Source organism: Pantherophis guttatus, chromosome 13, assembly GCF_059756535.1.
Source record: "Pantherophis guttatus breed Tessera chromosome 13, ASM5975653v1, whole genome shotgun sequence".
Classification (NCBI taxonomy): domain Eukaryota; kingdom Metazoa; phylum Chordata; class Lepidosauria; order Squamata; family Colubridae; genus Pantherophis; species Pantherophis guttatus.
Window position 1 is genome coordinate 25,032,731 of NC_142075.1, and position 20,343 is coordinate 25,053,073.

Genomic DNA, 20,343 nt, shown 5'->3' on the forward strand with positions numbered 1-20,343 from the left:
TATTTTTACAATTGTATTTACAAAATGAGTCAAAATACTTTATTCAGGATCAGGATAAAATCGCTGCGACTAAGCTGTCAGGTATAGGAGTGAATTCTAAAGAAAGTCTGATTGCAGTGAAAAAAATTAGGTCATAACAGGGCAAAGACCATTAGTATCTTTTTATTACAATATTACTTTTAAGATTTATCTCAATGGCTTATACTTTTTTTATAACTAGAAAATGGACTTATATATACTGTACACAAAAGACTACACGTTTTTGCATGTCCAGTACAGATTCATGTCAATTTGTAGGTATTTACAGAAGACTGAGCATTTCTCTCAATGAGGTTGGTGATGTATATGTGCTTAATTCTCAGACCGATACATATTTATAATCAGCATTTATTATTTCTCAGACACTATGAGAAACATTACTTGCACAGATTTGCATAATTTATAAAACAAAGAAGCCCGAACAGTTAGGGATTGGTATAAAGGAGGTGAAACATGGATTACACAAATAATAAGAGGAACTCTGGTTAAAAAGTGACTTGGATTGATAAGGGAGTGAACAGTAATAATGGACTTGCATCTTTAAAGAAAATTGTATGTTTACAAAAACCAATTAACTGATTATTACGTACAAAGTAAATGTACGTAAGCTTATTAAAATGTAGCCAGGGTGCAGATAAATTTTGATCCCCCACCCCCCAGAATAACGATTGGTGTATTAAATCAAAAACAGAAGCATGGAGCTGAGACTTTAATAGTCACTATCCTCTATTATCAAAAAGAGTGGTAAACAAACAGCTTCTTAAATTCCTCAAAAATGTTTGCTAAAGATTTTATAATCAGTTAATAGTCCATAAAAGAGTCATAATAAATATTTCAAAGTGTATTCCTCGTTTTAGATATTTGATATCCATTATTGCTAAAATAATACTGGTCCTAATTTTTTTTTTAAAGTATCAATTTCACATGGCGGTCAATTTCAGTGCCAACTTTTGTTCAGACTTAGACTGTGCCGTTTATGATGCCACGGAGAATTAGATTTGCACTTTTTAGTTTGCACGTCTCTACACCTATCTAGATTTACAATAAATGCACACTGTTGGATGGATGAGTGATTGCCCAGGACAGAAACAGAAAAATTAATCAACATCTTTATAATATTTGTTCTTTTTTTTTTTCTTGGCATGTATTGATTTATCAGGCAGTCAGGCTTACGGTGCCCTCCTATGCAGATCTACTCACAACTTAACTCATGGCAAGCTCAGTGAAACTTCTTCTTCAATAAATGAGGTGGTGAATCTGCACTCGTTTCCCTGGGAGGTAACATTCATTGATTCAGGAAACAGCTGCACCCGATCAAACTTAGAGGGGCTTGGAAGCTCTAGGGAGAAAGATCTGGGGGTCTTTGCCCTCCGTCATCCAAAGTCACTTTGGGTGAGGTGGACAACCATGTTAATGGGAGTAATAGATCAATTTGGGCAAGAGCCCACCAGGGAGGTTCAAAGCGGTGGCCAGACGGAGACGTTTTTTAAGAAATTGGGAGCTGAAACTGGGAGTTGAAGTCCACAAGTCTTTACGTTGCCAAGGCTGTACACCCTTGCTTTAGATTTTAATGATGTCATTGCAATTCCTACTTTTGCCCACCAGATTCTGGAATCACAAGTTCACCTGAGTTTTTTCAGACAATATTTTCAAAATAAGATACTTAAAGTTGCCCTATAGATCACCTGTTGATTCCAGGACTACCTACTTATAGCATTAGAGCTTTGCAGATCTCCAGTAAAAAAATAAAATAAAATCGGATGTTTTAGTCCTGTTTTAGTCCTGTCCTGGGAACTAGCAGAACAAGTTCAAATTAAACCCAGATCTTTTGGAGCAAAAACAAGAACCAAAAAATCAGCCCAAATGATGGCGAATTCCTGGCCTTGAAAGAACTTAATTAGGAGGGTAAAAAAGAGAGGATACACTATATTGGATATCAAATATCATAGCGAGGAGTTAATTTCCTCCTGATTAAATATACTAGAGACAACTTTATAGAATTATATAGTTGAAGAGAAAACCATGACCCCAACTAATACTCTGATGCAGGTACTTCGTTGGGCACGTGGGCAGGATTGTATAAGGTTTATACGCACCTACACACACACACACACACACACACACACACACATAAATATTCCATGAAATATTCGTACAAGATCAAGTGTGGTATTGCCTAGGAATAAAACAGGGGAAGGGGTTGTTGTTCGTCAAATTAACTTCGCTAGCACCACACATCCGAAGAACACAAAAGAACAGACGCTAGTTCTAAACATCTATTTCTAAAATAGAGTATATAGTAAAACAGATATTATACAGCATAATGTGGTATTTGATAAACAGATAAATATTTGCACCGCGTAGGCTTTCCTTTTTTAAATAGTATATCTTTATCTATAGAGAATGAACGCAAAGTAGTTATAACCATACAGGAGGTGAGCAGAACCACACGGAACAGTTAAATATGACTCAGAAGCTGAGACACAAAGAATGACGTAACAAACCGAGCTAGAGAAAATGTATACAGGCCATTACAAGTCCTTAAATTAGTAGTAAAATAAGGAGTTGGTTGATCAAGTTTAAGAAAGCAGTAAACAAGAGATTTTGCATTTACATGCAGATGTCTACAATTGGTATGTCTTTAAATCTATGCACAAAAAATCATTGTTTTTATTGCTTGACATTCAGTTATGGCTAGAGTATTTTTTTTAACCTTTATTGTGTACTTTGGAAATAAGAATATTGTTAAAGGTGCCATAAAATGGACAGCACGAAAACAATTTGCAAATAAACCACCTACCACTGCAATTCTTCTTACGTTTTTTTTTTTTTTAAAAGCCTTGTCTGGGGTTTGTTAAATACGTTAAATATATTCCAAGTGGGAAAAATACATCGTCGCTTGAAGCCTCCCGTGGGCTCAAACATCCATACAAAAAACGCATCTCCACAAAAAAAGGAGCAGGCAGACAGGACAGTTTACACAGAGAGAAGCAGCCAGCTAACGTCCTATTCATCAAAAGAGGGACCACTGGAGGTTTTTTTGTCTTTTTTTTATACAAATTTTTTTTGTCGCGTCAAAATAGAAAATTTTGGAATTAGGAAAATATATATATACAGTACCTCTGTGGTTTGTGAAATAAAATTCACGATATTGCTTATGAATTTTCTGCATTTCGAGAGGATAACACGTGATTGTAGGGTCCTGTGCATTTATGCATCTTCAGTAAATGAGGGGTAAAGCTAAGGAGGGGTGGAAGAGAGAGATATTCTGAATTTTAAAGGTAACGGGATGAACGTCTAAGAGTAACTAAATATGTACCGTAGCGATCGACTCTAAAAACTGAAGGTAAATAACAATGCTTCACTTGGAGATTCAAAATGCACAGGAACTGAGGATTTATTTTTGGATTCAGTTGGTTTATTGCTCTGAAGAGTTAGGATTACGCCCTGCTACCCATAAAAATCCAATCGGTGGATTTATTTATTGACATAAAGTAATGATAGGTTACAGCTCATTTTATTTCTAGAGCTTCTCGCATCTAATTTTATTAAATCAACTGTAGGACTAAGCTAATGCCCACATATAAACATGATATGCCCATATTCCTCTATGAGTTTGCATTAGAGTAGGTGATGACAAGACAAACGAGTAAAATGAAGGATGAAAATGATGTCCCAATAACTCCTGAGGATATAGACATGCAGACGTTGCAGGTTTTAAAGAAGAGACTGGACAACCATTTGTCTGAAATAATATAGGTTTTCTGCCTGAGCAGAGGGTTATTCTGTCCTGTTCTATATCTTCAAAAGTTATTGGGATATCATTCATTAATAAACAATTAACTGACTGATGGTACAGGACTTGGAATGGTTTCCTAAATACTTATTTAAAAAAAAACCTCAACCACCCACAGTTATATAATGAATTTTAAATTGGTCACACTGCTATTCTTAAATTATGATGGTTTAAAATGGATCTGAATCAAAGGATACTCTAACCCAACCTGGGAAATTTCTGGCTTTGGCTGCCCAATAGCTTAACGTGCTTTTGTTGCCAAACATACAGGTGAGGTTGTATTTATGCTTTTCTGAAAATGATAAAAAACCTATCTGGAAACAAAAAAACCCCTAACAACTCCTAAGTGGGAAACACGGATAGCTCTACTCCGTGTTTTATGCTAATTCAGTAATGTTATAGATGTATCTATGTGTTTCTCAACCTTAGCCACTTTGAAGATGGGTGGACTTCAACTCCCAGCATTCACCAGTCAAATTCTGGGATCTGAAGTCCAGAAGCGTGAGCCTTCCCAAGGCTGAGAACACCGGTCTAAGGCAATCATTGGGGAACTTGGATCAAAATGCATGAGACAGTTGTGGAATCGGCAGCTGCATCCTCATCGATCCAGTAGCCCATCACGTTGCCAGGTTTCCTGGAACTGACTTGTGACCTCCCTATTCATTGCCCCTTGGCCCTCTCTTTGACCTTCATGGATCACAGAAACTCCTTCTAATCCTTGACCCCTTTGGATTAAACCTGTGTCCCTGGCACTCTCAAGACCTGTGCCTATAGTTAAGAAGTCAATCCTTAGGAAAGTCTGCAATCTAATGCGATTGGACCGGTTGACCAATTCGGTGGAAAAAAACACTGTAATTGGTAGGATGGGTGTGATCAGATTTAGAGGAATCTAGTCACGTATTTGAGATGTGATTCGCTTTTCTTTGGCCTGTTCAATAAATTCCTAATTCTTTTCCTCTAGAACTCCTCCTGTTAAGAAACATGGAAAAAAAGGCAAATAATCTGTATATCCAGAGAAATTCTCATTTCAGTTTCAGCCTCCCTCCTTCAAAAGTTTTGGCACACAACTGGCACTGGAGGAGTGGCTACACAGTTAACGTTAATTATGGAATTACTTAAAGGGTCATTACTATGGGCTGTTTAAAATAATTTGGATGGTCTTTTCAATTAAATGAAAAACTCACACCTTACTATTGAGCAGCGCATTCCTCTAAATACAGGGCTTCTCAACTTCAGCAAATTTCATAGGTGTGGAGTTCAACTCCCAGAATTCCCCAACCAGCACACCTGGGATATCTGGGAATTGAAGTCTACCATTTTTAATGTTGCTGAGATTGGGAAAAACTGCTCACATATCATTGGGGGATTTTAAATAGCTTTTTTAAAGGTTGTAATAATCTATTTAAGTAAATAAGTCTGAGGTGTCTGCAGGGAAGGAATTAAGAGTCAATCATGGCAACTACAACCATCTAATCATTTTCACCTCCTCCCAGCAGACAGTATAATTAATTATTTCAGTATAATAAAGACTGCTTTTTCCTTTATGTTTAATGCTGCTGAACATGGCCAGACTCTGCAGGTTGCACCAGATGGCAAACCTGGAACAATAAATAAATAAGTTAAAAGTTTATACCAAGTCGCACGAATGGTTGATTTTGCATAAGATTACAGGATGAAATTATATTTGGCACCTAAGGAAATCTTTCCAGACTGGTGATCTCTCCAATCCTCCACTCATCCCTTGTAGAATTTTTTTTAAAAAAATGTAGGTAAAAGTGGCCTTGGAAAATCTTGCCACATTCTCCCAAAGTTCTTGGGAAAAGCACAAAATAGTATCTAGAAATATTCAGGATTCATGATTTTGTTGTTATTAAAAAAAGATAAAACAGTGGTTGTTTGATATGCATTATGGGTCAGTGTTAACTTATTTCCCCAACACATACTGTAAGCTAGGGGTGTCCAACCTAGGTCACTTTAAGACTTGTGGACTTCAACTCCCAGAATTCCCCAACCAGCCACGAATGGGGAATTCTGGGAGTTGAAGTCCACAAGTCTTAAAGTGGTCAAGGCTGGACACTCTTGCTGTAAAGCTTCTCCTGTTGCTTTAGTGTGAATCTTTAACAGGGTTATGTAGCCGAAAGTTGAGAATCCAAACAACTGACATTCCCTGGGGACAAACGTAGGTCTGTCCAGATTAGTTGCTCAATGTAAGAAGAGTCCCCATGTTTCTCAAAAGCATTTTGACCCATAACTCTGTTCTCCCTGTTGAAGAGTTTGAAAGGTCCCTGAGCTTTAACCAAAACTTCTAAATTCTTGGGCATCTATTACCGATCACAAGATGGATTGTCATTCACAGTTAAGTCAATCATAAGGTGCTTATATACCCATTTTTCTTTTTTTCCAATTCGCACAAAGAATGGTCAGGAATTGTTGTGGTGAATGGCAGGGCCGGAACGAGAGAGGATTCGGGGTTTTGGCAGTGGCGTTAGGATTATTATCTGGCTGCCCCTTGACAACAGGTGATTCAATCGACATTCCTTAGCAAAAGAAAAAAACATTCCTCAGCCCCCACCCCACCCCAAACAATCACAAAAAACGACAACGTAAAACCCTGTATAACAAATATGTAATTTTCCCTGAGTAAAACCCGCAAGTGCTCTACGCGTCCATATTGCACTAGAGAGAAATGAACAACATGTGCAAAAAAAAGCAACAAAGACGGAAGCTCACGAATACATCTTTGACAAGAATTATTTTGCGATGGCCTCACGCTTTACGGAATGTCGGAAACACAAAAGCACTTCCTTCCTTTCACCTACGATGTAACGAAAAAAAGACCCACCACCCACGCGCCTCTGCTACGGCACATTCAATGAGATCAAATGCTTTTTCCAAAGACAAGTAGACAAATTCCACCCACAAAAATAATACAAAGTTGGTTTGTTTTTTGTTTTTCTTTTTTAGAAAAATTACATTGCTTTCTTTCATTTTTTTTTTCACATTACAAAATCTTTTTTGTTTGTTTCTACCTTTACACAAATCACATTTTATTGCAGGAATATTTCAAGTGCCACCAAATATTTATAGAAGGGTTAAAAAAATATAAGTCTCTCTAAGTGGTCCAGACAAGGCTTTATATAGAATATTTTTTCCACCTTCTATTTTTGACTTACATATCTTCAACACATTTTCTTTATTCCATGGACACTTAATGGCCTAACAACCGCCATGCACACCTACACCCCACACGTTCAAGAGAACACACACATTCAGACCTTGATAACCTTATGACCATGAAAAGCTCCCTAAAAAGACAACCAGATTTGAAAGAATGTCACATATCACGTCAGCTCATAATTTTAAACAATATAAACATGACTGAGACAGAACTGTGCCATCAAGGTCCAGGACCGGAGGCCTTCTTCTAAATCAGTGCAATAGGTCCACCAAAAATAGGACGGGAGAACGAAAACCCAAATTAATTTTAATTGCCAGTTTTCTGGAGTTCACCTGCAGGTATATCGTGAAGCTTTTGATATGTCCCACCACCTGCTACACTTTATATCGCTGAATCCCAGCTGAAATTTGTTATATCCAACATATTAGGCTACCAGTTTTGGATGTTAAAACTTATTCCTGAATTTTATGTTTTGGCTGATGGGTTTCCCCTCTGATCTGATATTCAAAGTAGATATTGCTAATTACACGTGGACTCTCTCAGCATTTTTCATAAGAGATTATCAGCACCATTTTAGCCTTATCAAAATACAGTTTGCTATTAACTAAAAGGAGATGATCAGAACAGAGCAAGCCAGGGTATTCCCTGTCATCCTTCCCTGAAGAATCAAGGAAGGAAGAGGATGGATGCTTTTGAGACTTTTGAGAAGAACATCAACAGCTAGGAAAGTTTTCTTTAAAAATGGATCATCCAACAAGTCAATCCAGAATTCTCACCAATGGCACAAAAGACACAAAAGCTCAGATTGTCCTATTTTGGATGCTTTATTTGAAGACTTAACTCTCTGGAAATAGGTCTCATGTGGGAAAGGTGGGAAGGAAAGCGAAGAAGAGGATGATCGGCAGGAAGGTGGTGGGATTCAGTTACAGTGCTGAAGGGGACACTGTTGGAAGACTCAAGGGACCGAGTGAAGGACAGACGGTCATGGAGAGAATCTAAGTGCTTGCTGACAGTCAACAACTTGGTGGCACATAATTAATTAATCAATTTAAGGACCCAAAGTCCTATAATGCTGGGAAAGAGAGAAGGAAAGAGAAGAGGATGGCCAGTTTGAAAAATCTGAAAGACCAGCTGCAGAAAATCTATCTCGAAGGTGAGTAAGAGTTGGCACAGACTTGATGGCACTTGATCAATCTCTTGAAAAGAAGACAATGCTCTATGTCAGAACAATGGAAATTTACAAGCAACCAGAAGCTCCTATTAGCACTTAATTTAAAAAATGAGCTGTAAATAATGCTGATTTCCAAACCAAAAGTCAACTTTTTTTCTTTCATAGAAATGACAGGACACGAGCAAACTATGATATGGTTTGTGTACATACATGATCCTACAGAAGGTATGATGAAGCAGAGGATGAAAGTATTAGGATTGCAACCTTGGTCACTGGCTCTAAACATAACCTTGAAGACCAGGAATCCAACTGGAACTTCTGGTCACTTTGAGGGAACCCTCTCCAAGATTTTGAAGTGATCCAAGGAGCAAATGGAATGTCAAAAGGAGAACTGGAGTCCAACTTGTGTCACCCCTTTTTGGATCAGATTTTGCATTTGCATAGGTGGATTTCAGTGGCCATGATATAAATCATTCTTAATATAGAGCTTCTTGCTCATGATCCCAGGTGCAGGTGGCTAAAGTGTAGCATGTGGTAGGCATGAGTTCAGATTGCTTTAGATTTCGAAAGGCGGAGTGACCAAGAAATCAAGATGCCGGTGGCAATTCCGGGATCCAAGCCGCCAACATGTTTAACCACCTCCCGTGGGCGCTTCAGTTTGGAACAGATTGTAAAGCAAAGGGACAAGTAGCACCTCTTGGTTTACAAAGGAAGTAGCCACACGTAAGAGCAGGTTTTTTTAACAAGCCTCCAGCTGTGTCACAACTCAGCAAATAGTTGGGTTTCCATGCACTGCATACAAGATTTAAGTCCATGGACACGATCCACGAGGAAAAAAAATTGTATGTACTCCACCTGTCTTAATTTGTTGAATCTGTTTCTCTCTCTCTCTACACACACACACACACACACACACACACACACACACACACAATGTAAACAAAAGTATTAGGACCAATATTTCCAAAACACAAGTGTCTAAATTTGGTTGTCGGAATCCACATTTACTCACTCCAGGAAATGGGCTGATTTTAAAAAGGAGTTGCTAAAAAACCAACACATTTGTTAAGTGATTAAACATAGCTCTATTTTTTTTTTCTTTTCAATCCCCATTGTCAGTAATCTGGTTTAAAAATAGGGATTTTTTTTTTGCTTCTCCAATAAAATCATAGTTTTAAGACCCAGAGAACGGTTTAGAAACTTGACTTCCCTCCTCCCTCCCTCCCTGCCCCTTACACAAGACCACGGAAGGGCATCTCATGACCTGGGCCAGCCTCTCTGCCAAAGGAAACGTGGAAAATAGCAGCACAACCTCCTTTGCAGGGTTCTCCTCTCCCTTCCAACCCTCCGTTAAAACTTGGATTTCTGGTGTACATGCAGCACAAACATTGAACACGCCAGCATATAATTTAAAAAGAAAAAAAGGTGCAAAATGAAAGTGCCTTATCAATTCAACAATAAAAGCTATACCAGTTAACTACAATTTTTATATTAATTAAAACAATATATAAACAATATCATCTCTTTTGCTATATATTGACTTCATGCCCATTTACCCTGTAATAGATTATAATGCTATTGCTATGGACTCTTTTCATGCCATTCCGCCTGGCGGCAATCACGGTACGGTGAAAAGACATCGTCCTTCATGAAACAATGAGCAAAAGTTGTGCAAAACTGATGAAGCGAAGCCTCTGCAGTGCACACCAGTCGCTGGAGTCGAGCTGGAGATTCGGTTCGGACCTTGTTCGGCGAGCGTCTCTGTGGGCAGTGAGTTACAAGGACAGAGGAAAGCCCTCCTTCTGTGTAAACAGAGGCTGAAGACTGAGAAGTCCAGGCAGGGGGGAAAGGGTCCCTTTGGGTGGGCATCGCAGCAACGGGACCAAGGAGACAAGGAAGTCCAACCCTTGTTTCATTTTTCCCCCCCTCCTTCGCCTGGCACTGGTGCCCGGAAGATGTGCAGTGTGATGGCTCCCTACGTCTCACGCAGGGCCACGAAAGTGTCTCAGTTGAATCTCTTTCTTCTCTCTTTCTGCTTGAATGTTTGTCCCTCAGAGCTTCTAGAAGGCTTGAGAAGATCCCTTTACCCTTCCATCTGCACCGTTGGCTCAAATTCTGAAGTGAACAACTCCTTGTACAAGGGAGGAAAATGAAGTCGCACAATCTCTGGGTATATTGCTCTGAACGCCATGAGCTTTTCTGTATGTCGTCCACACAGGGCTCTTAAGGTAGACACTTTGCATATTAGCTGTGAGGGGAGAGGGGAAACAGAGGAGGGGGTCAGTGAAGGGTTTGGCCATTATTTTCCAGGGGGGAGGGGGGCATCAAGGGAGGAGCCATAAAAGCTTTCAAGCATCCTTGGAGACCATGGGGTGAGGTCACAGTGGCAGGAGAACCTCATGGGTTGCATCAAGGAAAGACCTGTGTTGGTGCCACCAGGTCTCTCTCTTTTGGGTTTTATAATTTGCTGCTGTTCTGGCAGTAAAGACTCCTTCACTGTAAGCTGCCCAGAATTTGGTGTTAAGATGGGCTGCTTTGCCAATGTTTTAAATGAGTAAAATATTACAAAGTTGTGAGTGCTGTAAGATACGACCTCTCTAACTGGTTCCTCGTCTTTCATTTATTCTACTTGTTCCTTTTTTTCCGTCTTAGGGTCTGCAAGGCGACAGGGGTTAGAAAAGCTGAGGGAAAATTGGGGGGGGGGGTGTCCCTCCCCTATAATCAAATGCTATCTTTCAGAAGCATTATGGGTTATAGGTGAGTATGGGACCCATAATGCTCATCTAGCAATAGTGGCCTTCTCTTCTAGTAGCAATGTCAAAAAAAGAAAAGGATATAAAGAAAGTTGGATTCCTTCCAAGAGGAAGAATGATACTTCTTACAATTTTAAGAATTACATTAAAATGGCTGCATAAATAATGCTCAATTTCTAAAGAGTTAAGCTGACACCCGACCCAACCCTGAGATTCAAAGTCTTTGACTCCAGTTCAGCACCTACAGCAACCCCAGAAGAGAGAAATACTTGATCTAATGTTCTCTAGAGCAATTCCTCATAATTGGTTCACTTTTGTTATTCAGGTTTATTAAATAATTACTACAATTTTCCTCCATCACATTTTAAACAAGCATCCCAGAATATGCCATAAAGGATGCTGTTCATTCAGTTGAAAGTTGGGCTGCTGGTCTAGCGACTTCGACTTTCAAGTGCAAAAGGTTGTGGCAGATTCATTACCTTTGTTAATATTCCATCTTCCCGATGGTTTTTCTGCAGTACATGTTGAAGCGCAAACTGAATTTTTTGCTGGAGCTTTTCAATTTTTACCTTTTCCTGAAGCCATGATCGATCTAAAAGTAAAGGAAGAGTGGGAAGGGCCATTCAGGTGGTTCTTCTCAATTACAATTTGCAGATATTATATTTATTGGGTTGACGTGTCGGGGGAGCTCCACTACCACAAACAGAGCAATCCAGCTCTGCTGATGGTGCACCAGTCTCAGCTGACTGGCCATCTTCAATTCCTTGGTAGAAAGCAAGAGAGGTTGAAGAGCACCTGATGGTTCTCCATCCTCTTCTTGTTTCTTTTCAGAAATGGTTCACATTTTCCCTGAAGTTTTGGGGATCAGGCAAAATAGCACTAGCAATAGCCCTTAGACTTATCTACCGCTTCACAGCCCCCTCTAAGCGGTTTACAGAGCCAGCCTATTTGCTCCCAACCATCTGGGTCCTCATTTTACCCACCTCGGAAGGACGGAAGGCTGAGTCCACCTTGAGCCTGGTGAGATTCGAACTGCCAAATTTTGCAGGCAGCCGGCAGTCAGCAGACGTAGCCTGCAGTACTGCACTCTAACCACTGCACCACCAAGGCTTTTAAATATTAGCTGTTGGTCTTTAAAAGGCTTTAAAGAGCGAGAAGAGAGCTGTTGAGTCTACAAGCTTTAGGAGACCACGAAAGAGCTCATCTGTGCCATGTCATTCCTCTCCTCAAACATCTATTTGACTATCAGGATTACCAAAGTAAGCGATGAAGTCAGGTTTTCGATAACAAAACCTGCAGACTATTGGAACTAAACTAACTATATTGCTCTGAAGGAAAAGCCCAACATTTTGGCTCAGGGGCAGAAAATACTCAAGTGGGATTTCATTCTCTCGGAATATCACCAAAAGGTTAATTTGAAAAAGCAAAATTACTTCCTCGGATTGACGTCTTACCTGCAGATAGTAAAACGAAAGCTGAGAATAATGCAATCTCGTCTTCAGTAAGGTGCATAGAACATAAACTCTTTCCAAATTCAAAAACAAAACTAATGAAATCTTCACAGCCTGCGAAATAAAACAGTCAAACAGGGTTTCTTCCAAAGAATGCAACATAGGACAAAAAATATATATATATATATTTTCAGCCCCTGCTTTTGCATTTAGTATACTAAAACTCTGCTTGGTATATTTTTCTAGCTTAAACCCTTAATTTTTCAATTTAAATGTCAGGGTACCATTGTGTGATACTTAAGTCCCATGGAAGGCTAAAGAACTGTAATTAAATTGTGCCCCTGGGTATTTATGATTAATCCTTTGAGTTATTTCTATACAATATATTTGTTTGGGATAAAAAATTAGTTCTCGAAAAGCAGCATTTTTTAGAAATGACGTTTAGAATATTAACACATCCTAATGAAGCATTTATTGCCTTACCTAATGATTTGAATACATCTGGGCCAGCGTATTTGCCATCGAAGTACACTGTGTTGTTCTGAGAGTCAAAGGCACGGCACATTCTGATAAATACAACCTCTAAAGACCCTAAACGAAACAGGAAAAGACTCTTCAGTGGCATCATTAGGTCTGTCTTAAAGAAATAACAGGCTTCAGGTTGCCTTTAAAAGTGGGTCTTGTTCACCAAGGACACCTTGTTACGGGCTGCAACTTCATGTTCAATTGTGTATGTTGCTTATTAAATCAATGTCATCTATTTAGTGTCTATATAAAACTAATGGGGAAAGAAAAACAGTATTTTCTTCACTTATTCTTAAAGGATCTTCTAGGCTAGTCTTTCTCAACCTTGGCAACTTGAAGAAGGGTGGATTTCAACTCCCAGAATTCCCCAGTCAGAATGGGGAAGGCCACCCATCTTCGAGTTGAATACTGGGAGCTGAATCCACCCATCTTCAAGTTGCCAAGGTTGAGGAACAGCACTTTAGACTATGTATGAGTTTTATGGGTTTCTCTAAAAACCTTTCAGCAACATGTCAGAAATAATTATTGTACTTTTACGGGAGCGATTCTAGGATTAACTGAAACAAATGTGGATTTCAGCATCTGCCTTACTGTCACATAATTTCCTTCTCTGGGTTCTTCTTTACCACCAAGAAGGAACACATGACTTCCTCAAAGGCTAAGGTTACATTCTCCATGCAATCCATGACATGATGAACAAGGATTTCAGGAGATTGCAGGGGGTCTTAGTTAAGTTTAGCAACCACACGCTCTTCACTAACGAACGGAGTTTCTACGTTTCATGTTTTATTCATCGTAAAGGGCTTATTCCTGTCATTTTTAAAAATTTAACTGTGGGTTGTTGGTTTTTTAGCAGCAATTACTAGTCCCCACAAACAGAGCAACAGAGAAACCTGTGATTGACAATAATTGAGTGGAAAGTTTGTAGTTTTTTAGCTGTTGGGAAGATTGGATTCCCGTTGCAATCCACACTGCACAACCCTTCAGACAGGCAAAGGCGTTTCACAAAAGGCACGAACCTGCTTTCAAAAGCACAATTTGATCGTTTTGGCATAGTTCCATAAAACCGTCGATGCGTTTGGCAAATTCTACGACATACTGTATTGCTTCTGTTATCTTCACCGCACATAACTGCCACATGACCTCTCTTTGCTGAGGAAGAGAAAGAAAACCTGAGTCCTTCATAATGCTTGCCAAACTTTTCCCAGGAAAGACTCCGAACAATTAAAATGCACTCGATCTTGAAGGAAATCGGAGCATCAGTTTGGACTTCAACAGCCCCACTGCTAGTTTCAGATGTTCAGATCACCTTTTCTTTTTCAAATTTGCAAGTTTAATTGCAATATACTGATTTTTTTCCCCCCGACCCCCTTTTAAAACCTACATCGCAAAGCGCTTGGAACCCAGGGAAAGGGGTGGCTGACATCGAGGCAATCGATCTTTCAAAGAAACAAACCCATTGGCTGAAAAAAATACCTTGCTCTGGTAGTTCTCAATTTCCTCCTGCAGAAACGTTTGCCAGGTGATCTGTTGAAGCTCTTCCCTCAAGTACTGGCAGGTTTCCATGTGTGACTTAGAGATATTTTGCGCAAGGTGTTCTAAAAAAGCAAACATTCGCACGCATTAGCCAAGACGCTGCACAGATTTCTGGGTGCAACTCCTGACTAACTGGCCCGTTCTCATTAATCTACCCGGGGCTGAAATGAGCTCCTTAACATCTGTTTGCATTCTTCTCACCCTGACTTCTAATTCTGATGGTCACTGTGCATGATGGATGATTGGCCCTGGATCCAAGCAATTCTGACTAAGCGGCTCTTTTTTCAGCTTTAAGATACGAACTCTCGTGATGGCTGGCTGAGGGAACCTGGCATTTGTCTGAATGGCACCGTGACCCATGATTGCTTGATGAAGAGGAGAGGTGGCTAAGTAATGGGTAGAATAGAATAGTATAACAGAGTTGGAAGGGACCTTGGAAGTCTTCTCGTCCAACCTCCTGCTTAGGCAGGAAACTCTACACCACTTCAGACAAATGGTTATCCAATCTCTTCTTAAAAACTTCCAGAGTTGGAGCATTCACAACTTCTGGAGGCAAGTTGTTCCACTGATGAATTGTTCTCACAGGAAATTTCTCCTGAGTTCTAAGTTGCTTCTCTCCTTGATGAGTTTCCACCTGTTCTTCTTGTTCTACCCTCAGGGGCTTTGGAGAATAGCTTGACTCCCTCTTCTTTGGGGCCGCCCCTGAGATGGGTAGGGAAGGAAACTGTAGCATCCAGATGCTGCTGCACTGTATTTTAATGCTGTTCAAAGCATCTTTTGGAAGGAATGAACTAAGGAGCTAGTCAAATAAAGTGTACAGATCACACATTCACTCCTTTATACTGGGGTGATTTTCCCCAACAGTGAATAATTATCCCATATTACCTGCAAGAAAGAGGCTGTTATTGCTACATTCATCCAAGAACAGAAGGGTTTGCTTAAGAGTGGCCCTTGGATTACAACTACACTTAGGATCTGAATTTCCATTGTTAAACAAGGTAGTTGTTAAATGAATTCCACCCAATTTTACAACCTTTTCGCCGTGATTGTTCAGTGAACCCCTGCAGTTGTTAAGTGAATCCTGCAGTCGTTAAACAAATCCAGCTTCCCCCATTGACTTAGCTTATCGGAAGCCAGATGGGAAGGTCGCAAGGGTGCGATCACATGACCCTGGGCCTCTGCAATCATCCTAAATACAACAAGGCCCAAAGTTTGATCATGTGACCACGGAGATGCCACAACGGTCATAACTGCAAGGACCGAATGTAAATCACTTTTTCAGTGCCACTCTAACTTAGAACGATTGCTAAGCAACCGGTTGTAATTCAAGGACTGTCTTTCATTGTTGCACACAATTGTCCTTCAAACAGATTTCACGTGGGGCGAAATGATAAGTATTTTTCACCACCCAAAAAAAATATATTTCAGTTGGCCAAGATTTGGTAGACAGAGCCACGTCTTACTTCTTTGTGCAAAGGGGCAGTTTTACACACCAGGCTACGCTGGTTTCACAAGCAAATTTTAACCATAGATAAGGCAGCCCCCAAATAATATCAGATGAAGCAGCTCGGTTTCAGAAGCCATTAAATGTGGGAGTCCCAGAAATACTGTAACTGCAGTAATAGCTAACTAAAGACTTTCTCTGTGGAAGTGAATGAGAGTTATACAAGAATACAGCACTGTAAGTTTATACCCCATTTTCATAAGGCCCATTTTTGAATTTTCTGCATTGCACATCAGAGCTTGAATGAAGGTGGTATCTGCTCAGGTTGCAGATTACTAAACTTCCCTAGGGCCATTGGCCATCTCCATCGAAAACCTGCCTGTTGGGTCATCAGGAAGAGTTAGAAGGTCATCTCCCTTTCAGAAAACAACCAATACTACTCTAACCCAACATTCACACAACGTTCCCTTTCTTGAGACAGCCTGGAAGGCCAGCAAAGATAAAAGAGCCAAGCTGAGGGCGTCCTTGGTGCTCTTTGAGGTGGGTGGCTTCCTTGCAGATGTTTCATGACCCAAACTGGGGAACGTCATCAGTGCCAATCAAACAGCCAATCTATCAACCCACAAGGCCCAAGCTGGGATGGAGGATTACCAAGCCACTCTTTCTGAGCCGAGTTGTATCTAGAGGAAAGGGCTGAATTCTAGGCCCGGAGAGCCTCTTGGGAGGGCGGGGTGTTGCTTTCCATCCAAAGGCAAGCAAGAGAGCAACTACAGGACGGTTCCCCCCTCTTTGTTATTACCTAATTCTGCCATGGACACAGTAGGAGAGGTCTCCCCATTGGTAAAGGAGCAATATGGAAAGAAGCCCGTCGTGGGAGTGCAGTCACAGACTGGTTCTGGTTTGATGCCATTAATATCAAGGCCCGATTGGTCTGGAGAAGGTTGTATGTCTAAGTAGAAGCTGCTAACCGCAGAGTTGCCTTTGCTACCTTCAGGAGAGTGACCATCTATGTAATTACTGAGGTCATCGTGCAGGTCCGTCAGGCCATTAGCCGTGATGCTGTAGCTCGGGGTCAGCGGCTCCGCTTCTCCGGGGGGCTGTTGGTGGTCTCGTTGCTGCTGCTGCATCCGATGCTTCTGGACCTCTGCGTACAAGCTGTCCCTCTGTTTTTTGGACATGCGGCCAAACTTGACAGCTGGAAGAGAGTCCAAAACAACAGATCCGGTCACCTTCCCTTACCCCCAAGGCCGGCTTTGGGGAGGCGGCTGCATTCCAAGGCACAGCCGCAAGATTCAAAAGGGCAAAAAATCCAAAGGGCCGTTTGAAACACCCACCCACTCACTGATCAGGCCTAAATTTCAGCTCGATAAAAAAGCACAAAGGTGTTTAACTTGCCTAAATGCCTAAATTTTGGATTCTCTGATGCAAAAGTTTTTTTTTTCTGAATCACAGCAATCTGCACCTCTGATGTCATTTAAAGATAATCATTTTAAACCCTGTTGGGATTCCCGCCTGTCTGAACACTCAGTTTTCAGAATACATCTGGAAAGGAAGGGAGGGAGGGAGGAGGGAAAAGGAGAAGGAAGGAAGGAAGGAAGGAAGGAAGGAAGGAAGGAAGGAAGGAAGGAGAGAGGGAGGGAGGGAGGGAGGAGAAATGTGAAGCCACCCTTTGCCATGTGAGGAAACTTCTTTGTGAGAAGGATGCATGGCTTAAGTGGTAGTGTGGAATGCCACAATAACCTTGGGGCACAGTAACCCCTGAGGCTACTGAAGAGAGTGGATTTCAAAAGGAAGCGTTGGGAGGCCGTGGAGGAGCACCCAAAAGCCCAAGAGAGCCGAGGAAATCTCACCGTCTCGCGACATCCCCACGGCCAGGCATTTCTGCAAGCGGCAGTGCTGGCAGCGGTTTCTGCTGGTTCGATCAATTAAGCAGTTTTTTTGGCGAGGACAGGAATAGGTGGCATTGCTCTGCTGGCTCCTCCTGAAGAAACCCTGCGGAGGAGGAGGGAAAGGAGGCGGTAAGTGTGCTATGGAAGTAGTCCTTTTCTTACGACCATTCATTTAGTGACCGTTTGAAGTTACAACAGCACTGACAAAAACGACTTAGGACCTTTTTTTACACTTAATGACCGTTGCAGCCTCCCTGTGGTCACATGATCAACATTTCAGGCGCTTGGCAACTGGCTCGTATTTATGACGGTTGCGAGATCTTGGGATCTCATGAAGGTTCCTTTTGCGACCTTCTGACAGGCAAAGTCCATGGAGAAGCCAGATCTACTTCACAACCGTGTGACTAAACAACTGCGGCAAGAAATGCAGCAGAGCTCACTTAACAACCGTCTCACTTAGCAACGTAAATGTCTGGCTCAACTGTGGTCATAAGCCGAGAACTTTACCCATGGGGTCCATTCTTAGGCCAGGCCCTAAGAGCATCATGATCTTGCTGGCTGGGGAAGTTCTGGGAGTTGAAATCCACAAGTCTTAAAGTGGCCGAGGCTGGGCACCCCTGGTCTAGGCCAGAGAGCTGGTGGGGAAAGAGGAGATGGTTTCCCTTCCTCTCCAAAGAAAACGAAGGGCCCATCCTTGACTTCTCTTTTCCTTTCGTCTGACTGCTTGGGGAACCTGGCAGAGCTGAGAGCCTCTAAGCTTCTGTTTGGTCTTTTGACAATTTTCATTTAATGAATTGATTCCTACAGTTCATTAACATGCCCACTTCCACTTCTGTATACACATATGTCTTAATTAGCTGCTCATTGGCTGTTTAATTACAAGAAAACAGCTGACAGCTGCCTTCTAATGGCAGCCTTCTAAAAGGGATACACACCAGCCTGTAACAACAAAGGCTTATTCATAATCTCATGATTTATAGCTAACACTTACAGATTTCCATGTATCATTACCTTTCACAATATTCCAATAATTGCCAATTAGGAACCAGGGAGTTGTTTTTCCCTTACTCTACCAATTTTCTAACCCTAATTCTGGATTTTTAAAACAAACACACTTAAAACACACACACACCCCTCTATTTTACTTTCAGAACTTTGGGATTACTTTGCAAAGAATTTATCTACCTTCTGGCCTGGAAATTCAACTTCTGCCCCGAAAATTAGGATATTATTTAATCACTGTTCAGGATGTCCCAAAAGTGCTTTTTCAAAAGGCAACTCGACTTTCTAGTTTTTCTTTGAAGACATTTTGTTTCTCATCCAAGAAGCTTCTTCAGCTCTGACTGGGTCCTTCCATTCCCCACTATCCAGTCAGAGCAGAAGAAGCTTCTTGGATGAGAAGCGAAACCTCTTCAAAAAAAACAAGAAAGTCCATTTGCCTCTTGAAGAAAAGCACCTTTGGGATGGACAGTGAAGGCTTGCATTTCTGTCACAATGTAACTGGTACACTGAGGGGCCTGCTAGATCTCTAAGAAAAGTACCAGAGAGGAGAAGGAAGATTTTTCTAGCAGAATTTCCATCTAGCAAAGCCTCATCAGCTTGAAGCATAGAAAGCAACAGAGCCACAATCTTTCTAAAAAGTGTTTTTTCTTTCTAGGAACGTCTCTTTCAAGAAAGAAAATTCAGGAAACAGAATGTATTCCTGGACACTCAGAAGGGACGTTGATCCTGCTTAGAACATTAGAAATGGAAGAAGATTCCAGGGGAACCTCCAGCTGCATGATAAGCCAACGTCAAGACACCAAGGTCAAGCGGGGGTGTCCAACCTGGGCAACTTTAAGACGTGTGACTTCAACACTCAGAATTCCCCAGCCAGCCATGCTGGGAGTTGAAATCCACAAGTCTTAAAAGTTGCCAAATTTGGACAGCCCTGCCCTAAAGGCTCTTCTCCTGCTCTGCTGCTACCAACAGCAACACCCCCCCCACCCCCCTGTGAAAGTAAAGAGAAGTAGGACGAAGTATAACGGGCAGTCCCTCAACGCTTCAATTGTTGAAATCATGTGCCCGATTCGCTCCCTGAAATTTAGACCAAAGCTGTTCCAATATGTAACAGATGTCCTTTTTCATTTCAAGGGCAGGATGAAAAATAAATGCTTCCCAACAGGACGGCTGCAGAGCTTCAGGAGAGAAATTGCAACCGGACGTTTTAAAATCCATCCACAGCAGATTATGGATATTGCTAAACAGATTCAATATTTCATCTTGCAGAAAGACAAATAAGTCAGTGGATAAACAGATACAATAATGTCCTCTCTCTCACATACACGCAACACAAGTGTGTTTCTCTCTGTCTCTCTCTCTCTCTCTCTCTCTCTCTCTCTCTCTCTCTCTCTCTCTCTCTCCCCCTGTGCGTGTACAACATAAAGCTTACCTTGCAGCCCTCACAGGTAATCACACCATAATGGATTCCTGAAGATTTGTCTCCGCAGATCTTGCATGGAATAATTTCAATTTGAGCTGCAACAGAAGCACGCCACCAGTTAATTATATTTTCTTTTAAA

At 41.1% G+C, this 20,343-nt stretch overlaps 1 protein-coding gene across 3 annotated transcripts in view; it reads right to left on the reverse strand.

Annotated features, from left to right (window-relative positions):
- Nucleotides 1-6,774: 6,774 nt before the first annotated feature.
- The window catches only part of RORA (RAR related orphan receptor A), a 53,422-nt gene continuing 39,853 nt past the window's right edge, over nt 6,775-20,343 (reverse strand). For 2 of the 3 annotated variants that reach the window (XM_087877956.1, XM_034409395.3), the window contains exons 2-10: nt 20,214-20,299; nt 17,744-17,885; nt 16,693-17,088; nt 14,390-14,511; nt 13,933-14,065; nt 12,872-12,979; nt 12,392-12,502; nt 11,417-11,529; nt 6,775-10,432 (exon numbers count right to left, since the gene is read on the reverse strand). In XM_087877956.1, coding sequence (XP_087734082.1) covers nt 10,268-10,432; nt 11,417-11,529; nt 12,392-12,502; nt 12,872-12,979; nt 13,933-14,065; nt 14,390-14,511; nt 16,693-17,088; nt 17,744-17,756 — 1,161 coding nt within the window. In that variant the 5' untranslated portion in view covers nt 17,757-17,885; nt 20,214-20,299 and the 3' untranslated portion in view covers nt 6,775-10,267. The remainder of the gene's footprint in view (nt 10,433-11,416; nt 11,530-12,391; nt 12,503-12,871; nt 12,980-13,932; nt 14,066-14,389; nt 14,512-16,692; nt 17,089-17,743; nt 17,886-20,213; nt 20,300-20,343) is intronic. The other variant, XM_087877954.1, reaches the window with a different exon arrangement.